Raw genomic sequence first — 16,402 nt, 5'->3', positions numbered from 1 at the left:
AAGCCACTTTGGTGTGAACACAGTGTAACTTTGTTTTTGGCAATTTTGCATCCACTGTAAACATTGTGGCAAATGTGTGTGTACTTAAATGTTCAAGCCAAAGACTGTCACTGTTGAGTTTTTGCTGTGTTAAATGCTGTTAGATCTAATATAGATATCTAGTATCTATATTAATGTCTACAGTTTGTCATTTTGATCAACGTCCATGTTATCGCAATTCACAATCCACCATTGAAATTGTTGTATTGCCCAGCCATAGTTGACCGTGACATTATTTATCTATTATTTATTATCCTATCAATACATCATTTACGCTAATCAGTAGTGAAATTGGATCTGATCATCCAAAAAACAAGATGTGCAGTAAAGTCAAAGAAGTACTCTTTCACAAGCATATCAAAAGTTTCCCCAGCTTTTGTGTTGATACATTTTCTACAATGAAAAATGTATTCATATTTCATTTAGAATAGATAAAACAGCTTACCTGATATATAATAGGCATATCAAATGAGGAGAATTTGCATTCTATAATAAGTAATTAAAAACAAACCACATTAGGACAATGTCATCCTCCATCATGATGTTTGGATGTCTCATGAAACGACCCTTCTGTGTTCAACATCTTTCTCCATCTCTGCCCTTGATCAATTTCCTGTCTCTCTAAAAAATAGGTCTGTCCTGTCTAAATAAAAAGCAAACAACTTAAACAAGACATCTAATAACAGCATGGTCTCCTTTCCAGTTTTGAGCTATCGATACTAAGTTACTGCAGCTTTTGAACAAAGCCACACACAATTAAATATGGTTATATTGCGCTTGAGCACTCCTTTTCCCAGCGCAGAGAATAGTGTTTCAGCTCTCTCCCCACCAAGCGTTTTCAGGCGGAGAACTCGGTTTGTTTAAAGCTCAAAGTAGTTAAATCTTTGGAGAAGAATGTCGCTCATCAATGTCATGTTTGATCCTCCTGGCTACACGACCATAAGAAGAACTGCTTTTGTTAGGCTATTTGTGCTAATAACGTCATTATAATGTAATTTGAGCACTGCAACGGTTGATAGTTCCGAACGTTGTGTGCATCAAAACATGCATTCGTTTATTTTGAACACAGAACCTATCCTTTTGTGCATTCTTTTTTGTTTCTATACCTAAGAGGTTCACTGAGAGGAGTTTTCAACTATGTGCTACACCGACTATCCATGCTTTTCATTCGTTTTACTTTCACTTGAGGTTTTCATGGCCGGAGGTGTTAGTTTCATAATGTCATGCATATTGGCATGAGTTGTTATTGGTCTAACTTCTGAGGGGACATACATAGAGAAACCCTGTTCTGTATGGCTGAACTGCAGGCCTAAGCATAAAGGTTACTCAAGATGACCTATAGGACTAGTGAATCGAGAGATTGTCCTATAGCTGACAGGTAAAATGTGAAGATGTACTAGTAAGTCATAACTGCCTTCACAACGTAGAACAGATGATCTTTGGTAGTTATACAGAAAACATGTTGTATCGATCCCCCACCATGCAGAGTAATTTAGCCTTCTACAGCTTTTGTCCTCACACGTCATTGACAATGAAAGGAGAAATTAGGTCAAAATTCCACCAAATATGACATAAATTAAACATCAAAATATTAAACGCCATTGACAATGAAGGGAAACATTAACGTCATATGTAAATGAGCAAATCGGCTAACCAATCTAATGTCCGTGGGAACGCTTGGCCAATAAGGGACCACCATTCTTGATGATGTACGATGATGTACAATGATGAGTTGAACACTTCAAGTTCACACGGGTGTGATTTTTATTAAAGAGATGCCTTTTAACTCTGTAAGGAGAAGGCTGCTCACAAGTTGTTCTGAAGTAAAATAGTAATAGACAGGAGATGATGTATGTGAGTGCAAACATGGGGGTGAAAATAAAATGGAAAGGTTATTCTATCTGGGGTGGAGCATTACGTTTAGATTCAGAAAAGGAGATTAGTGGGTTTTTGACGGATTGGAAGTGCTATCGGAAAATGTTGTCGCCCCTCATCTATTCAGAGGTGACTAGGCCAACCGCAGGCAGCAGGAAGCTGTCTCTCAGCCACAGAAAACTGCTACAGACCTCAGGTTGCATGTAGGAATGTTAACATGACACTGTAGCAGGCACCTTGTATCCTTGTCTGCTGTTCTTGGTTTACCTCTAAGCCTAGTGTTGTAAATGTGGACTGTAAAGTAGAAGAAAGAGGGAGGTGTGGAGGAGAGAAGTGAGAATAAAGGAAAGAAAGTGAGACAGTAGGTCAAGTGAATGAAGGAGGGAAGGCTTATTATGGGGCACGGTTTTCACCTGTTGCTATCGACAGGCAGGGGAAGAACCTTGTTAAGATCCTGAAAACACTAACAGCTAGACTTGCTCTTTGGAAGCTGAACCCAGGCGGTAGATTTCCCTTCATACAAAGCCTATTTTTAACCTCAAGCAAGAGTCTTTATATATAGTGTTGCTGGGAACATTATAATGAAACATGCAAAGGGTTTAAGTAGTTCAAATGTGTCATCACATCACTTTTTGCATTCCATTAGGATTTGAATTATTGTCAGCTTAAAAGTAGAAGTTATGTATTTACTATGTATTTAAATATTCTATACTTACCTGTTGTTCTTTTCTGTCATTTCCCCAGGTCTCCTGGCATCACTTCAGGGCACACTCAGCAATCCATCCCTACAGTCATCGCTAAGCAACCCCAACATCCAATCATCACTCAGCAGCCACTCCTTCCCCAATTCCCTGAGCTCCACTTCCCTGCACTCGTCACTCAGCAACCCCTCCCTGCAGTCCTCCCTTAGCTCTTCTCCGTCCTTGGCTTCCTCTCTCAGCAACCAGTCCCTTCATTCCTCCCTCAGTACGTCCTCACTGAGTGGCCAGTCACTCCAGTCGGTAGCCAGTAGTAAGCCCAGCTACAGCAGTGGAGTGGGGGGGTCCAGTTCCTGCTCCTCCTCCTACTCGTCGTTGCTCAGTGGGCAGGGGCAGTCGTCACTCAGCACGTCACCCAGGAGACGGGCCCAGCTCTCCCCCTTGATTCTGCCCATGGGAGGGGAATCTCGGAGGCATCACTCAAAGCAGTTCTCCCCCACCATCTCTCCCACCTTATCCTCAATAACACAGGTACTGACTTATGGAGTACATAACAAACTGTAGTATCCAAACTATTTACTTCCTGTTACTTTGTATAAGTCATAGACTAGTTGGCCATGTTTCCTTTTTAATATTTAAAGTAGAAGGATACTTGTATACTGTTCCCTGGTTTGATTAAATACACAGCAAATATAATCATTGACTAGCAGGATAAAATACTACTACAAATTGACCAACCTCAGGTATGCAAATGTGATCCATGGACATTATTGACATTTACTGGCTGACAACATGCTAACTATTCTTCACCTACATTTCTCTCCCCTCTCTTCAGGGTGTGCCTCTGGACACCAGTAAACTGCCTCTGGACCAGAGACTGCCACCATATCCGTTCAGTCAGTCACACCAGCACCAAGTGGCCCCCCACCAACCACACCAGCAGCAGCCCGGCATTACCAGCTCCCAGGCTGGCCAGCAGCACACGCCAGTGAGCCAGCACCATCACCAACAGCTGCACCGACTCCAGCAGCAACAACAACAACAACAGCAGCAGCAACAGCAGCAGAAACAGCAGCAGCAACAACAGCAGCAGCAGCAGCAGCAGCAACAACAACAACAACAACAACAACAACAACAACAGCAGCAGCAGTCACAGGCTATGCAACACCTGCACCTTCAGAACCTCCGCAACGCCCATAACCAGCACATGCAACAGCACATGGGCACGGTAAAGTCTTGACACTCCATTAAGTTACTAGCATGTCTTCATTAGAAATGTAAGTAATTTTGGGGGTTATTTCTGTGTGTGCTGTTATTTGTCTCGGTGATAAACATTTTCTACTGTGGGCCTCAAATACTGCTACTGTACTAATAATAACGCAAGACACATCTCTTAAGAGCAGATGCTTAGTCTCTACTGAACACCTTGGTCGATAAATTTGTTTATAACAAGCTAATAAATTACTTTCTACTCATAGCAACAGAGACTGACGGCACCACAAGGCACACCAATCAACATGCCCCAGATCAAAAGTGAGAGTTCCCTGGAGCAAAGTGGGCAGAACTCGCAGTGCCAGGTTAAACAGGAGCAACAACAAGGAGACCAGCTGCAGAGACTCAGTGGCCTCTCTCAGCTCCAGCAGATCAGCCACTCCCTCGCTACAGACCTGGGATTTTATAATGTGAGTGTTGGCCCTTTAATCAGGATAAGAATACAAATAATATCAGAGGAAGATTAATAAGAAGTACTGGTGGCAGCCTAAAGTCTGTTTTATGCTCGTAAGATAAATGTCTGTTGACAGTGTTGGCCGTCAAAATTATGATGTTCACTCACCTTCTTTTCTCTTTTTGGCATGGAACCCACCGCTCAGAAATCTCTAGGGTCCTAGCGCCCAATTTATATTTTTGAAGGCACAACAAGCAAAATTAAAATAGTATTAATGTTTAGAGAAGTTGTCATGAACAAATTTATGTGGACTGGTTATTGGGGAAAAATATACACAGTAGGACTATAAAGAATACATCAATCAAAAACCAGAGTTGCCAGACGTGCAAACAGAAACATCTGTGTGTGGAAAGTGAATGGCCATTGAAAGTCCTAACTCTGCACTCCACAATACTCCTGTCTGTTGAACTACTGGGGAGGACTACAGGTGTTTGTGGTAACAAACCCTGGCCATTAGCCTGTCAAAAACCACCCACCACCTGTCTTTCCTCTGCCTGCTGTTGCTGCTGTTAGTGGTTGAGCAAAGATAACCTCATCTCAACCAGACAACATTCTAAGCAGCAAGGCTTAGGTCTGTAATTGTTGTTATTGCTAAGCTGTGCTTCGGTAACTGGGATTGGGGATGAAATGATCGTCTGAGTCTGTAGGCTCATTCTTAGGTCATTTGTGAAGGTGGCAGACCTGGGCAGCATGTATATGTCATATGTGTATGAGAACTCTGTGGTAGACCTATCTGATATATTAAAGGGCAACCACAAGCACATGCATACTGTAAAAGTTAATTGTTTGTAGAGAAGTACTGCAGAGTACATTTCAATTAAGATGGTGTCCACAGCATTCCTCTTAACAAATCATTCTTGTGCCATCAATAATGTCATTTTCTTTTTTAACATTATCTTCATATAATTTCATATACCGGTAAACCCATTAATGCTCATTATAAGATGCTACCAATGACATCATTGGTAGGCAGGTTTATGTCAAAACACAAGCTTTTCCTTTTATTGATTCAAGAAGAAAGGCATTCTAACTTTCTAAGAAGAGAAAGACTGTAGTCAGGTTTCTGAACTGTCCATATAGTCAACCTCTGAGAGCTATATCCACACTATCCACAATAAATGGAATATAATGAGCATTTACACGCATTTGTTACTGTCAAATTGGGACTGTCTCTATTACCAGATACATTGCCGTGAGTATATCCAGATCTAGCTTGCCAGAAATGGCTAATATACAAGCATCACTACAGCTTGTTGTTCATCCATTTTCATTGAGACCATTGGATCAATAAATGGCATGTCTGTTGTTGTTTTGACTCGTCGTGGTTTGAGCGCTTTCAAAAGATTTTGTGTGGACGAGACGGAGCCTGAGAGTGACTTTGGAGGGCAAATACCAGCAACATGGTCAAAAAGAACTAGCATGCAGTGAAATTGAACTGTGCTGCTGTGCAAGTAATGGATATAAAATCATAGATACTGTGTAGGCCATAAGCACCCTACTTCCATGTTATCAATCACCTACGGTACTGGAGCACCCGATGACAGTTATTGTTATGGATATAACTAATGCATTTTCATATCGAACAATGGCCCCCATGGATTGATTAATTGCTCTTTCATGTTTGACACACAGAATCACATTTTTGCTTTGTATACATTTATTTCTGTGTACAGTACTCATATTTCTCTACAAATTCATAAACGTCAGTCATTGTGTGCTTTATGGCAGGATGGCATATAGTAGGACGAGGAGGTTCTGTGAGTGTCAACTGTCAATGTCTCACAGTATAAAAAATAAGAATTTGAAAATCATTGTAGCTGCTATTATAGCAGCTACAATAGTTTGCTATAGCCTATAGAAAACTATACAAGATATACAAAAAACACACAATTATGTGTAAGGAATCATCTTTGGGAGGAAACCCCTTTTGTGTTTTGTCTATGACATCTTTTTGTCGAAGCTTCTCAGTCATTGGGTTAATTTTATATAAGGCGAACAAAAGACATCCATCCTATACATGTGTGTAGACTGTAGAAGCTATCAGTCAGTGGGTTCATTTAAAGAAAATCTATCTTATACAGAGATTGTCACATTGCTGACCCAACTATTTCCCTCTTTCAGGACTCTTTGTTCAGCTCTATACTGGATGACCCTTACCTGAGTTTCCAGCTCACCGCCAGACCCAACCAGCAGGTAAGAAACACGATTGAGTCAGACTCCTTTTTAAATGCCTGAATTATGGTGTGTTTTACGAGATGATGGTATTTAACTGTAGTCTAATTTTATGAATGAGTGAGTATTGTCAATTTGTGTACCCTGTCTGTTTTTGTGCACAGCTGCTGTGTAGTTGGAGCAATAAATCTATATTGTTGTTTTCCCCTCAAGTTCAACATGGAGAGTCAGGGTGACGGTCTGTCGTTGAACCACAGTGCCCTGGGCTGTGGCAGTGGTATGGACAAAGGCCAGTACCCGTCATCACAGGGTTCCCTTGACCTCCAGGACCCAGTTGACCAACAGCTTCTCAGCAACCTGAACCGAAACTACAGCAGTGGGGACGGCCGACATAATGTTCCCAACATCATCCTCACTGGTGAGACCCGCTCCATCTAGCACTAATTCCACATCTTTTCTATCCACCAGCTGTCTAAAAACTCGGAAATGACGTAAAAGACAGCTTCTTCTGTCCGCGGCTGTCCGCTAAGGTGTGCCCAGGGGGTTAGTCCAGGAAATAAGTGAGCCCAGTGTCTATGACATCATGGAACCCATGGACACTTTGAAATACTTAATTACCATATTACCCATATAAAAACCCCAGGAAAGGGTTTCTTGTCTCCCAAACATTAAAATACGATCTGGTTGCGAAAGCGGTGAAGTGGCCCTTTAAGAGTATATGTATGTGTATATGTATATGTATATGTATATGTATATGTATATGTATATGTATATGTATATATATATTCTAGCATCTGCTGGTGCTGCATTAATGCGAGACTCTTATCGTGTGATAAAAAAATATCGGCGTTAATCTATTCTCAAAGTTGGGTCTGCAGTGGCCAGGAGGCGGGCTGTGTGCGCGTGTGTGTGTGAGAGAGAGAGAGGCGGTCCAGACTCCAGGCAGAGCACTGTCTGCGACTGCACAGAGACAGTGCACTCTGTGTAGTCTGTGAGAGGGACGGTAAAATTCGGTAAACAGTCAGTAACACGTTACATTTCTACTTCTACTAAAGAAAGAGGCAGTCCATAACCATATGTTCTGTGTGACATGTTAAACATGAGGCAGTGCAGCAGCCTGCTGCATCCTCCTAGCTGTTGTGTGCTAAGCTAAATTATCATCCATGCATCCACGGAACCACAACACCGCTTTGACCAGGGTTGCCACATTTCGCGACTTTGAGAGTGAAACAAGCAACCAGTTCCATGAAAATGTTAGCAGGCCAGATTAAAATCCGAAAAAGTCAGAAAATAAGTCTAAAATAAGCAACTATAGTGCTGACTGTCAAACATCATTGTCAGATGTTGTTTTAGAGCAGTGGTTATCAAACATTTTCATGTCAAGGACCACCAATATTTTAAAGAAACTTTACAGATAAACAAGTCCAAAGTATATTATAATGACTAGACTTGGCAACACTGAACAGTTCTACAAACTCACAATATGAAATATAAAGGTATTAATAGACTGTATCCATAATTAGGGCTCCTGGTCTAAACCCGTTCTCAAGGACTTACTTCTGGTCATTATTTAGGTAGCACACACGTATTTTGAATGCCTTTGGCAGAGTTCAAATGAGACATTTTAATCTAGTTTAACTCCAGGATTGCAGTGAGATTAATCTAGATAAAAAAAATGATCTATGCCCACCACTAATATATATATATATATATATATATATATATATATATATATATATATATATTCCCAATTCCTCCCGCTGCTGACACCTACTGGTTGGCCTTATGTAGGCAATCACACGCCTCCACTGATACATGTGAATCCGCCAGTCCAATTCTTTTCATCTGACAGCTAAGAGTTTTACCAGGAGGACGTAAAGCGTGTGAAGGTACCCTATTCTTCCCAGTTCAGCTCCCCACTGGCATCCTGACCAACTTGTAGGAGTTGCTAATGCACCGACAGGGATCGCCCTCTGCTGCTGGTTTCTCACCCTCAAACATGGCCAACTGTGTTCCTTGGGATGCTCGGCAGAGGCAGATGCACTATGCAGAGGATTCAAACCACTAGTCTCTGCGGTGGTGGGCAGACCTTCACCCCTCCCCTGCACCACCCGGCCACCCCCAACTAAAACAGTTCTAATAAAAAATAAATCATAATTTATTTAATTGAAACACAATTTAAATGTTATTTGAATTACCTAACAAACATGGATGTATAGAAAATGTACATTTGACTGATTATTTTGTTGATCAAAAGCGACTTCAAATGAGTTATATATTAGTTTATTGGTTTAGATTTTGGTGGACAGATTTGTTTTTATCCCTGGCATAGTATAACATGACAGCCGGTCCTCTCCCCAGGTGACTCTCCACCAGCCCTGTCCAAGGAGATAGCCAGCGCCTTGTCCCATGTCCCTGGTTTTGAGATGGACCCTTTCTCCCTAGATGACCCTTTAAGGATGGACCCCCTGGCTCTGGATATGCTAGACGGTGACCTGATGCTAGCAGACCCGGCTGTAGAGGACTCTTTCCGCTCTGACCGGCTGAAGTGATTTAACCCCCTCTAGGATTATGGGTGTTGACATGGAGAGAGCAGTGGAGACCAGTGGAGACAAAGCCAGACAGGTGGAGAAGGCAGGGATCAGTGCTGCCTTGCTTGTCCACCCTGCCTTTCCTTGAGAGCTTGGTCTACCAGAGGGTCTGCAGAGTAAGGTTTGGCAACAGTCTGATCCATTTTTGATTGGGAATATGTACGGCTCTCTTTGTCACTGTTGGAGAGACGGCAGAAGATTTGCCAGAAGGCGGAGTGAACTGAGGGGGTGGGAGGGATAACCTTTCCGTTGCATCAAAGGCACTTAACTGAGAATGCTCTTGCAATGCTTGAAGTCAAGGAAAAGCAAGATGTTTTTAGGCATTAGCTTGTACGAGTGTTATCTGCATGTTAATGAAAAATGCACTTGGGATAATGCAAACACGCAGGGATCGTGCATGTGTTGTCAGCTTTATGTAAAAACACATCAGCAAGTCAGCGTCACTTAAGGATGCCATCTCAAAAAGCATATGCATAAATTAAACCAGGACTTTCCATGTGCTTTTTGACTTTTGGTTTTCCCTGTATCCTTTATTGTACCTGGTGGTAATGTTGGCCACAGTAAAGAGCGTTTTGAATTATTCTCCCCTCTTCTCATCAACCCAACAACGGCTTCATAGTAACTGGCTCTAAGCTAATAATGTGTCATAGGTTTTATTTCTTTTAAGATTTTAATAAGGTCAAGCATTATGTTGTTCTAATTAGCAGAAATGGCAATCCATCTTAGGCAAAGTCTTTAAATGGTTTGTTCTCCCTCCTGGGCTGAATGAAGCCTTCTCAGGAGTATGTACAGTACATGATAATACATGTACCGTAGCCTTGTAGGTTTTGTGATGATTAAAATTTGGCCAGTGGCCATATTGTGTCAGGATACGCAGAGATGATTTGGGTTGAACTCTGTTGTTCTTGTGTTGACAACCTCAATACATTGGAATACTCAACTTTATTTTCAAACCCATACCTATTACCACCCAATCTGTTCATGTCTCTCAAACAGAAATCTCTGACCTCACTCAGTTACAGTCATCCAGTCCAAGTCACTTCAAAAGATGAAAATAACGCAATCTCTTAACTGTCAGTGAATCAATAATCAAACGTAGCTCAACAAGTGTCTATACTCTTCTGGAGCCCTGTGTGATGGTCCTGCATGCAGCTCCTTGTCCCAAAGCCAGCCAGCTATCTGTCTCTGAATATGGATAGTGTTTGTGAGCTCAAGCCATGGGCCCTCTCGCTCTTGACTAGCACTGTGTGCCTGCTTTAATGTGTAGCTTGCCTACTAGTTCATATACTTGTCTCTTTATGCACATTCCCTTTATAGCTAATAGTAGTGACTACTGTATGTCACTAAAAACTGTTTAAATGCTATATATATATACCGGTATTAAGCCAAATCTGTACTTGCCTGCTGTCTTATAGATTGGCTGTGTGTGAACTTGGGCTTATGCGTTTCAGTTATTGTACTGAAATCTTGAATGATGGACTGAATCAGTGCTTTCTGCCCAAGTTAGAGGCAATACAGGGTTCCTACACATATCTGTAAAAGTACTATGTGGTTTTATACCACCTCTCAATAGTAAGTATTTTACAGTACGTAGCAGGTTTAGTGTCAACTTGTCATCAACTTTGTCATTAATACCCACAGACGCCTTTAATTACTTCACAAAAACATTATAGTATTTCTGTATGATCAGAAACGATCAGAATAATAGCTATAGACCTTTCCACAATTGACAACATAAACATTCTAAATGGGTCCAAGTATTTTGTTTTGCCGTGATTGTGAATATTATCAGTAGTTGACAGGAAGTAAACATAGACCCAAGCTGTTCCATAGCAATACAATTCCACAGAGTTCAATGGATACATCATTTGAACATTTTGATGAAAATCGTCAAAACCAGTCCGAAAAGACTGTCATTTTGAAACCAAAGGTGTGTATGAACCCTGTGTATGCCGAAACACCCCTTTCCTATTGTATTGCTTAAATTATGACTGCTACAATCCTTTGGTCTTTGAGCTTTAGAATCCCTTATAGTCAGGTTTTTAAAGGGGAATTTAATTGAAATTGGCTTTTCAATCATTTCTCTGTAACATTAGATTTTTAAACGGATGAATTTCAAGCCATTTAGAAATCTGGGTAGAGAGAAAGGATGAAATGCAACAGATCTAACCTCTCAGGACATTTCAATTACTGTAGGTCTATGCACTAACTAGTTACAATTAAGTTAACATTTTTAATTGCTTTGAGTTATGAGCTCTCAAGATTGTTGAAAGGAAGATTTGTGGACAATAGATTTCCTGTATCTAAATTAAATTATTAACTAAAATAGGTTGGTGCAAACAAAAAAATATATATTGGAGCACCATTTGTCATTTTGATCTCGAAATAAATCTAACTTATGAGAGATTTAAAAACAAAAATCAACTTTTGCAGAACAACAAAATGTTGAATGTCAGTTTCTGATGGAATTCACCTTTAACCTTAGTCACTGTGATTGACACCCCTTAACCCTGCCTAATTGACACCCCTTAACCCCGACTAATTAAGGCAAATTTATACTTTGTCAGACACTATGTCGCTCCATGAAAATAACAGATTTACATTCTCTTAATATGTTATCATAGTTGAGTGACATGATCTTGCAAAGTGTAAATTAGACTTTACCTGCACCTGCTGCATTTGTCTTGCCACAGTAAGGGCCATAACCAGAATATAGTACTAACCTATTTTTATGTAACAAAGGTAGTTATTACTACTATGCAACAACAAAAGTTTTATTTTTTAAGGAAAGGTTGTCTAAATGTATATAATTGTATCTTGAAAGATATATATATATATATATATATATATATATAAGTTTAAGCCACAACCTGAGACCGGTTTGGAAGTGCAACAGCTTTTGACCAACTAGCTTGTTGTTTTTCAATGAAAAAGGTGTTCTTGTGTGTCTTATGTCTGTTGGTTGTCGTTTATCAGTACCTTATCTGGCATTTTCCCTCATACTTTGTGTATAAGTGCTGTTATTACCACAGTACACATCATAGTTGTACTAGTTTCCCCTCTACATTCAATAGTTCAGTGGAGCTCTAATCTGTCTGTTTCATGTTGTCCACTGAATTTAGAGTTATAGAGCGTCACAGTCCTGCCCCCTTTCAGAATGACGAGTGGCCCGGAAGAGAATTTCCCACAAATTTTTCCCATAGACGTTTCAAAAAGTATTTATTTAAAGACCTTTAAGCCTTGGACAAAGCCAACTCGGCTCCTGACAAATTATGGCAAACAAAAGTTTTTGGGCCGAACAAATAATTAGAATAAAAACTTTAAAAAAAAGTGTTATACCCTGCCCTTTTTTATGGACTGCGACGCTCGATTATTGGACCAAGAGGAAGTTTGCAGTGGTTTAGATCATATTGTCCAACTTATTGCTGTGGATTTTTACATGGTTCTTTAGGCAAATATTATTAATATATTGTATTTTATATAATGTTTTGAGGAGTTCCATGTCTTTGAAATGATGGAAAATAGAGATGTATAGTGACAGTCCCTAAGAAATACTGAATGAAATCTTACTAACATAGTCAGCCTATAAACATAGCTGTAGAGCAGTGATTGATTGATTAATATATAAAGATTAAAGTCTAGAAAAGGCAAGATTTTTTTCTAATTGGAGAAAAAAAAGAGAGGGAGAAATTTCCTTTATGTAAATCATGGAAAGATTATGGAAATTAGGCTTGCCTATTCTTCAGTTTGTTGCTGCAATATCCGACCAATTTCTCCATGAAGAACACAATGCTTTAATAGATTACAGATGGTCATCCTAGATATGTCAATATGGAGAGCCAGGATTAGATGTAAACATACTAGCTATGATTCATATTTTAATACATTTTAGCAATATTGTAGGTTGATCTAAATTCATGGGTCTAGATATTTTTTGAATTACCGTGTGTAGACCATGGCTTAAGTTCTTACTTGGAGTTCATACAGGTGTAGGAGCCAGTATGACGAGTTCAGCAAATGTTGGAGATGTTATGTAGACAAGCCATATACTTCTGCCCCTTATTAGACTGTATAAGCTATAGGTTGTTTTTACAGGGGCCTTGCACTAGTCAGGGAGCCAGTCAGGGAAAGTGGAAGGTAGAATTTGGGTCTTAAAAGGTTTGGGAATTTCAATTTATTTTATTTTTATGGGAAGTGTATGGGGGAAATTGCTCTTACGTCCATGAGTATATTTTGAAGTTGTTAACTGCTAATTGACCTGGTGTGTCATTTGTAGTTGTGTGATCAAATAATCTCCTATATTGATATCAAGCTGGCATAATGTCCCACCTCTGTCATACATTATGTTGAACTTTTAGCAACATATTCAAAACAATTTTCCTGAAGTTTGGTGCAAGTTTGTTACATTGAAATGGGAAATGTGTAGTTACTGTGTTAATGTTATGCCATGCTAATGCCATTGCTACAGTACCACTGTGAGCTAATACTGTGCCTGTCTTCTAATCTTGCTAACTGTAGCTCAATTTTTGCCATAAGCATGGCAAAGCAAAGTTACTGTGTCTAGGCAGTCATTAAATAGCCTATATGATTATGCATTTTATACATATAGACCAATAAATAAATACAAAAATAGCCACTGGAGAATAGCCACATATTGTTTGGAATAAGGATGGAAAGTGTTACATAGCTGTTTGTTGCTTAGCTCTTTGCTTCATTGTTACTATAGTTCTTTGATATTCTATTCATGTGCTGCACTGCTAATCATTCCCATACAAGCAAATGAAAGGATTTAATTAAAAATATTCTAAAATGTAGAGTGGAAAACTGTAATGGCGGTAAGATGTGAGAGGTTTTATGAATGGAATGTGTGTTGCTGGGATGTTGTTCAGGCCATTTACATACAAGGCTACATGCTAGGGTCAGCGCTGGCAGCTGACAATTATTGAGAGGTTAAATAGGACACTTTCACATGGCAGAACAACATACTAGCAAATGCAGAGAAGGTAATTTTGTTGATCATCTTGCACTTGCACTTGCCATTTGTTTAGCTGGGAAAAGACTTGGAGGAGGGTCAGTACTGGTTGCCATGTTAGGCCATGTAATGTATGACTTGTTACTGCATGTTTGCTCACCAGTCCTTGATATTAACAATGGATCAACCATGGTGGGAAATTAACACTAGCCAACAGCCAAAGTCTTCAAAATTATGTCTGTGGCTAGTCGTCATTTGTGCTTTCCTGCCCTGAATATACCATATTTGGTTTATGTGTTGGTCAACTGACAAGCTTTAACTCGTATAAATGGTTTCGATTTAATTTTGTAACCACATTGAAAGTTTTACATTTTACTGTTTAGATACAGGGAAGTATGCTACTGACTGAAAATAAGGAAGATAGCCCTTTCTGTCAGTGATGATGATGGATTGGGATGGGCAACTTTTTGAGGCTGGGCAAGATCATCTTGGCTTGGATTGGTTTGGGACAAAATAACAAAATCATCATGGGTGTATGGAAAGCTGAGTGGAGCTCATTTATAAAATGCTATGTTGGTCCCATTTGATCTTAAAAACGTTCCCATTATAATAAGAGTGCATAGTCTGATATTTTATCTGCATAGGACACATGGTTCCTACTATAAATACATGTTTTTGTTGTTGTTTTTTTATACCCTGCCAATCCGTGTCGTGTGGAAGAGTAGGTGCCACTTTTTTCAAATGGGGAGTATCTCATTTAGAAAATCTTTGATTAATGTTGGTTACGATTACTGTTGTAATTGTACAGCAACACTGTGTCAGAATGTTGCCTATGTTTTTGTTTTTCTTCATTGAGTTTATCTTCATCTTGACAATAAGTGATGGACGTTGAACCACTTGTCTGTGATAACCCTACAAGTTTTGCTCTTCATAGGCCTAAAAAGCATCTGTTATGCAATAAACTACGTGTATGCGAGAACGCTCAGCAAGTGTACTGCAGTTTTAACCTCTGCCAGTAGGAGCTGCTGTTGACCAGCAAAGTAATCGTGTAATAGGGATCAGTTATGGCCATATTTTTATTGATGTATTATATAAATTTCTGTCATGTTTAATGTTCTGTTTTACAATAGTTTTTGTCTCATGTTTAGGGTCAAGAAAATAAATGAACGTATGCATTTTTTTTAGTAATACATTTACATTGTTATAATTTTTTTTATTTTAAACTTGTAATAACCAGGGAAACCGTGTCTGTTGTAAATAATGTTCTTAAACCATAGGTGCTTCTTAAACCTAACAAGAAAAGATTTTTAAAAGACTGTACCTTCACATTATTTTGCAAAAAATAAATGATACAAGTCAAGGATTCCATTGATTGATTGAAGTATTAACAGTTTGCAGAATTACAGTACATTTCAAGCACAACTCAATACAAAAACTTAACTGTGGACGACACCATAAAGCACACTTGTTTACAATAGGGTCGAGATGTACAAATATATACTTCTATATAACCAAAAACGGGAAATCATCATAAAAGGAGGAAAACGGGGAAAAAACAAACGAGGAGAGGGAAGAGGGGTGGGGAGTGATTTTACAGGGACCAGTTTTGAATTGCAGCTGTCCGTAGGTGCCCTTTAAGAGCGGTTTTGAAGGAGTCAAGGGATTCACATGTCTTAATGATTAGGGCGTTCCACATTTTGGTGGCATAGGAGCGAAATTAATTTAGTCCCTTGTTTGTGCCGAATCTGGGTTGCACATGGTTTGTTGAACACCTTCTGGTGTTGTGGGTGTGGACTTCGTTGACATTAAGGAAGTATTTAGACAGGTACATGGGTATCTTGGTGGTGTAGTGAATCTTGTGGACCAGACCCATTGCAAGATGCTGTACTCTGTCGTCAACCCTAAGCCATTCCAGCCTGTCAAAATGGGCAGGGGTGAGGTGGGTTCGGTAGTGAGGCCAAGTATAGTAGCCTGACCAGTTTGTTTTGGGAAGTCTGGAGCCTTGTTTAAAGGGCCTTTGAGGTGATGTGGTACCAAGAGGTGCATGCATAGCCGAAGAAACCTTGTACTAGGGCAGGGGTTCTCAACATTTTTGGCTGGGGACCCCCGAAAATGCTTTGTCCATGTCTCGCGACCCCTGCCCACCCCAATACAAATTTACTGCTACAATAACCTTAATAATAGCAAAAATACATCATAAATAAATACTGAAACCAGATATAATCATTAAGGAAAGTTTATGTATGCACTATATGTGTACTATGTAAACTCTAAAGAAAAAAACTTTTGGTGGAGGGGGACCCCCCCAAATTATTTTGGCGACCCCCCC

At 39.7% G+C, this 16,402-nt stretch overlaps 1 protein-coding gene across 3 annotated transcripts in view; it reads left to right on the top strand.

Annotated features, from left to right (window-relative positions):
• LOC308319195 (CREB-regulated transcription coactivator 2) overlaps nucleotides 1-15,436 on the top strand; it is a 32,604-nt gene extending 17,168 nt beyond the window's left edge. For 2 of the 3 annotated variants that reach the window (XM_080769112.1, XM_080769110.1), the window contains 6 exons: nucleotides 2,659-3,143; nucleotides 3,448-3,840; nucleotides 4,091-4,294; nucleotides 6,460-6,531; nucleotides 6,724-6,928; nucleotides 8,872-15,436. In XM_080769112.1, the coding sequence (XP_080625238.1) occupies nucleotides 2,659-3,143; nucleotides 3,448-3,840; nucleotides 4,091-4,294; nucleotides 6,460-6,531; nucleotides 6,724-6,928; nucleotides 8,872-9,062 (1,550 nt within the window). In that variant the 3' untranslated portion in view covers nucleotides 9,063-15,436. Of the gene's footprint in view, nucleotides 1-2,658; nucleotides 3,144-3,447; nucleotides 3,841-4,090; nucleotides 4,295-6,459; nucleotides 6,532-6,723; nucleotides 6,929-8,378; nucleotides 8,851-8,871 lie in introns of those variants that run through there. The other variant, XM_080769111.1, reaches the window with a different exon arrangement.
• The last annotated feature ends 966 nt before the right edge of the window (nucleotides 15,437-16,402 follow it).

This window comes from Protomyctophum bolini, assembly GCF_963924005.1.
Source record: "Protomyctophum bolini genome assembly, chromosome: 7".
Classification (NCBI taxonomy): domain Eukaryota; kingdom Metazoa; phylum Chordata; class Actinopteri; order Myctophiformes; family Myctophidae; genus Protomyctophum; species Protomyctophum bolini.
The sequence above is the reverse complement of the archived record's forward strand: the minus strand, read 5'-3'. Positions and strand labels throughout refer to the sequence as shown.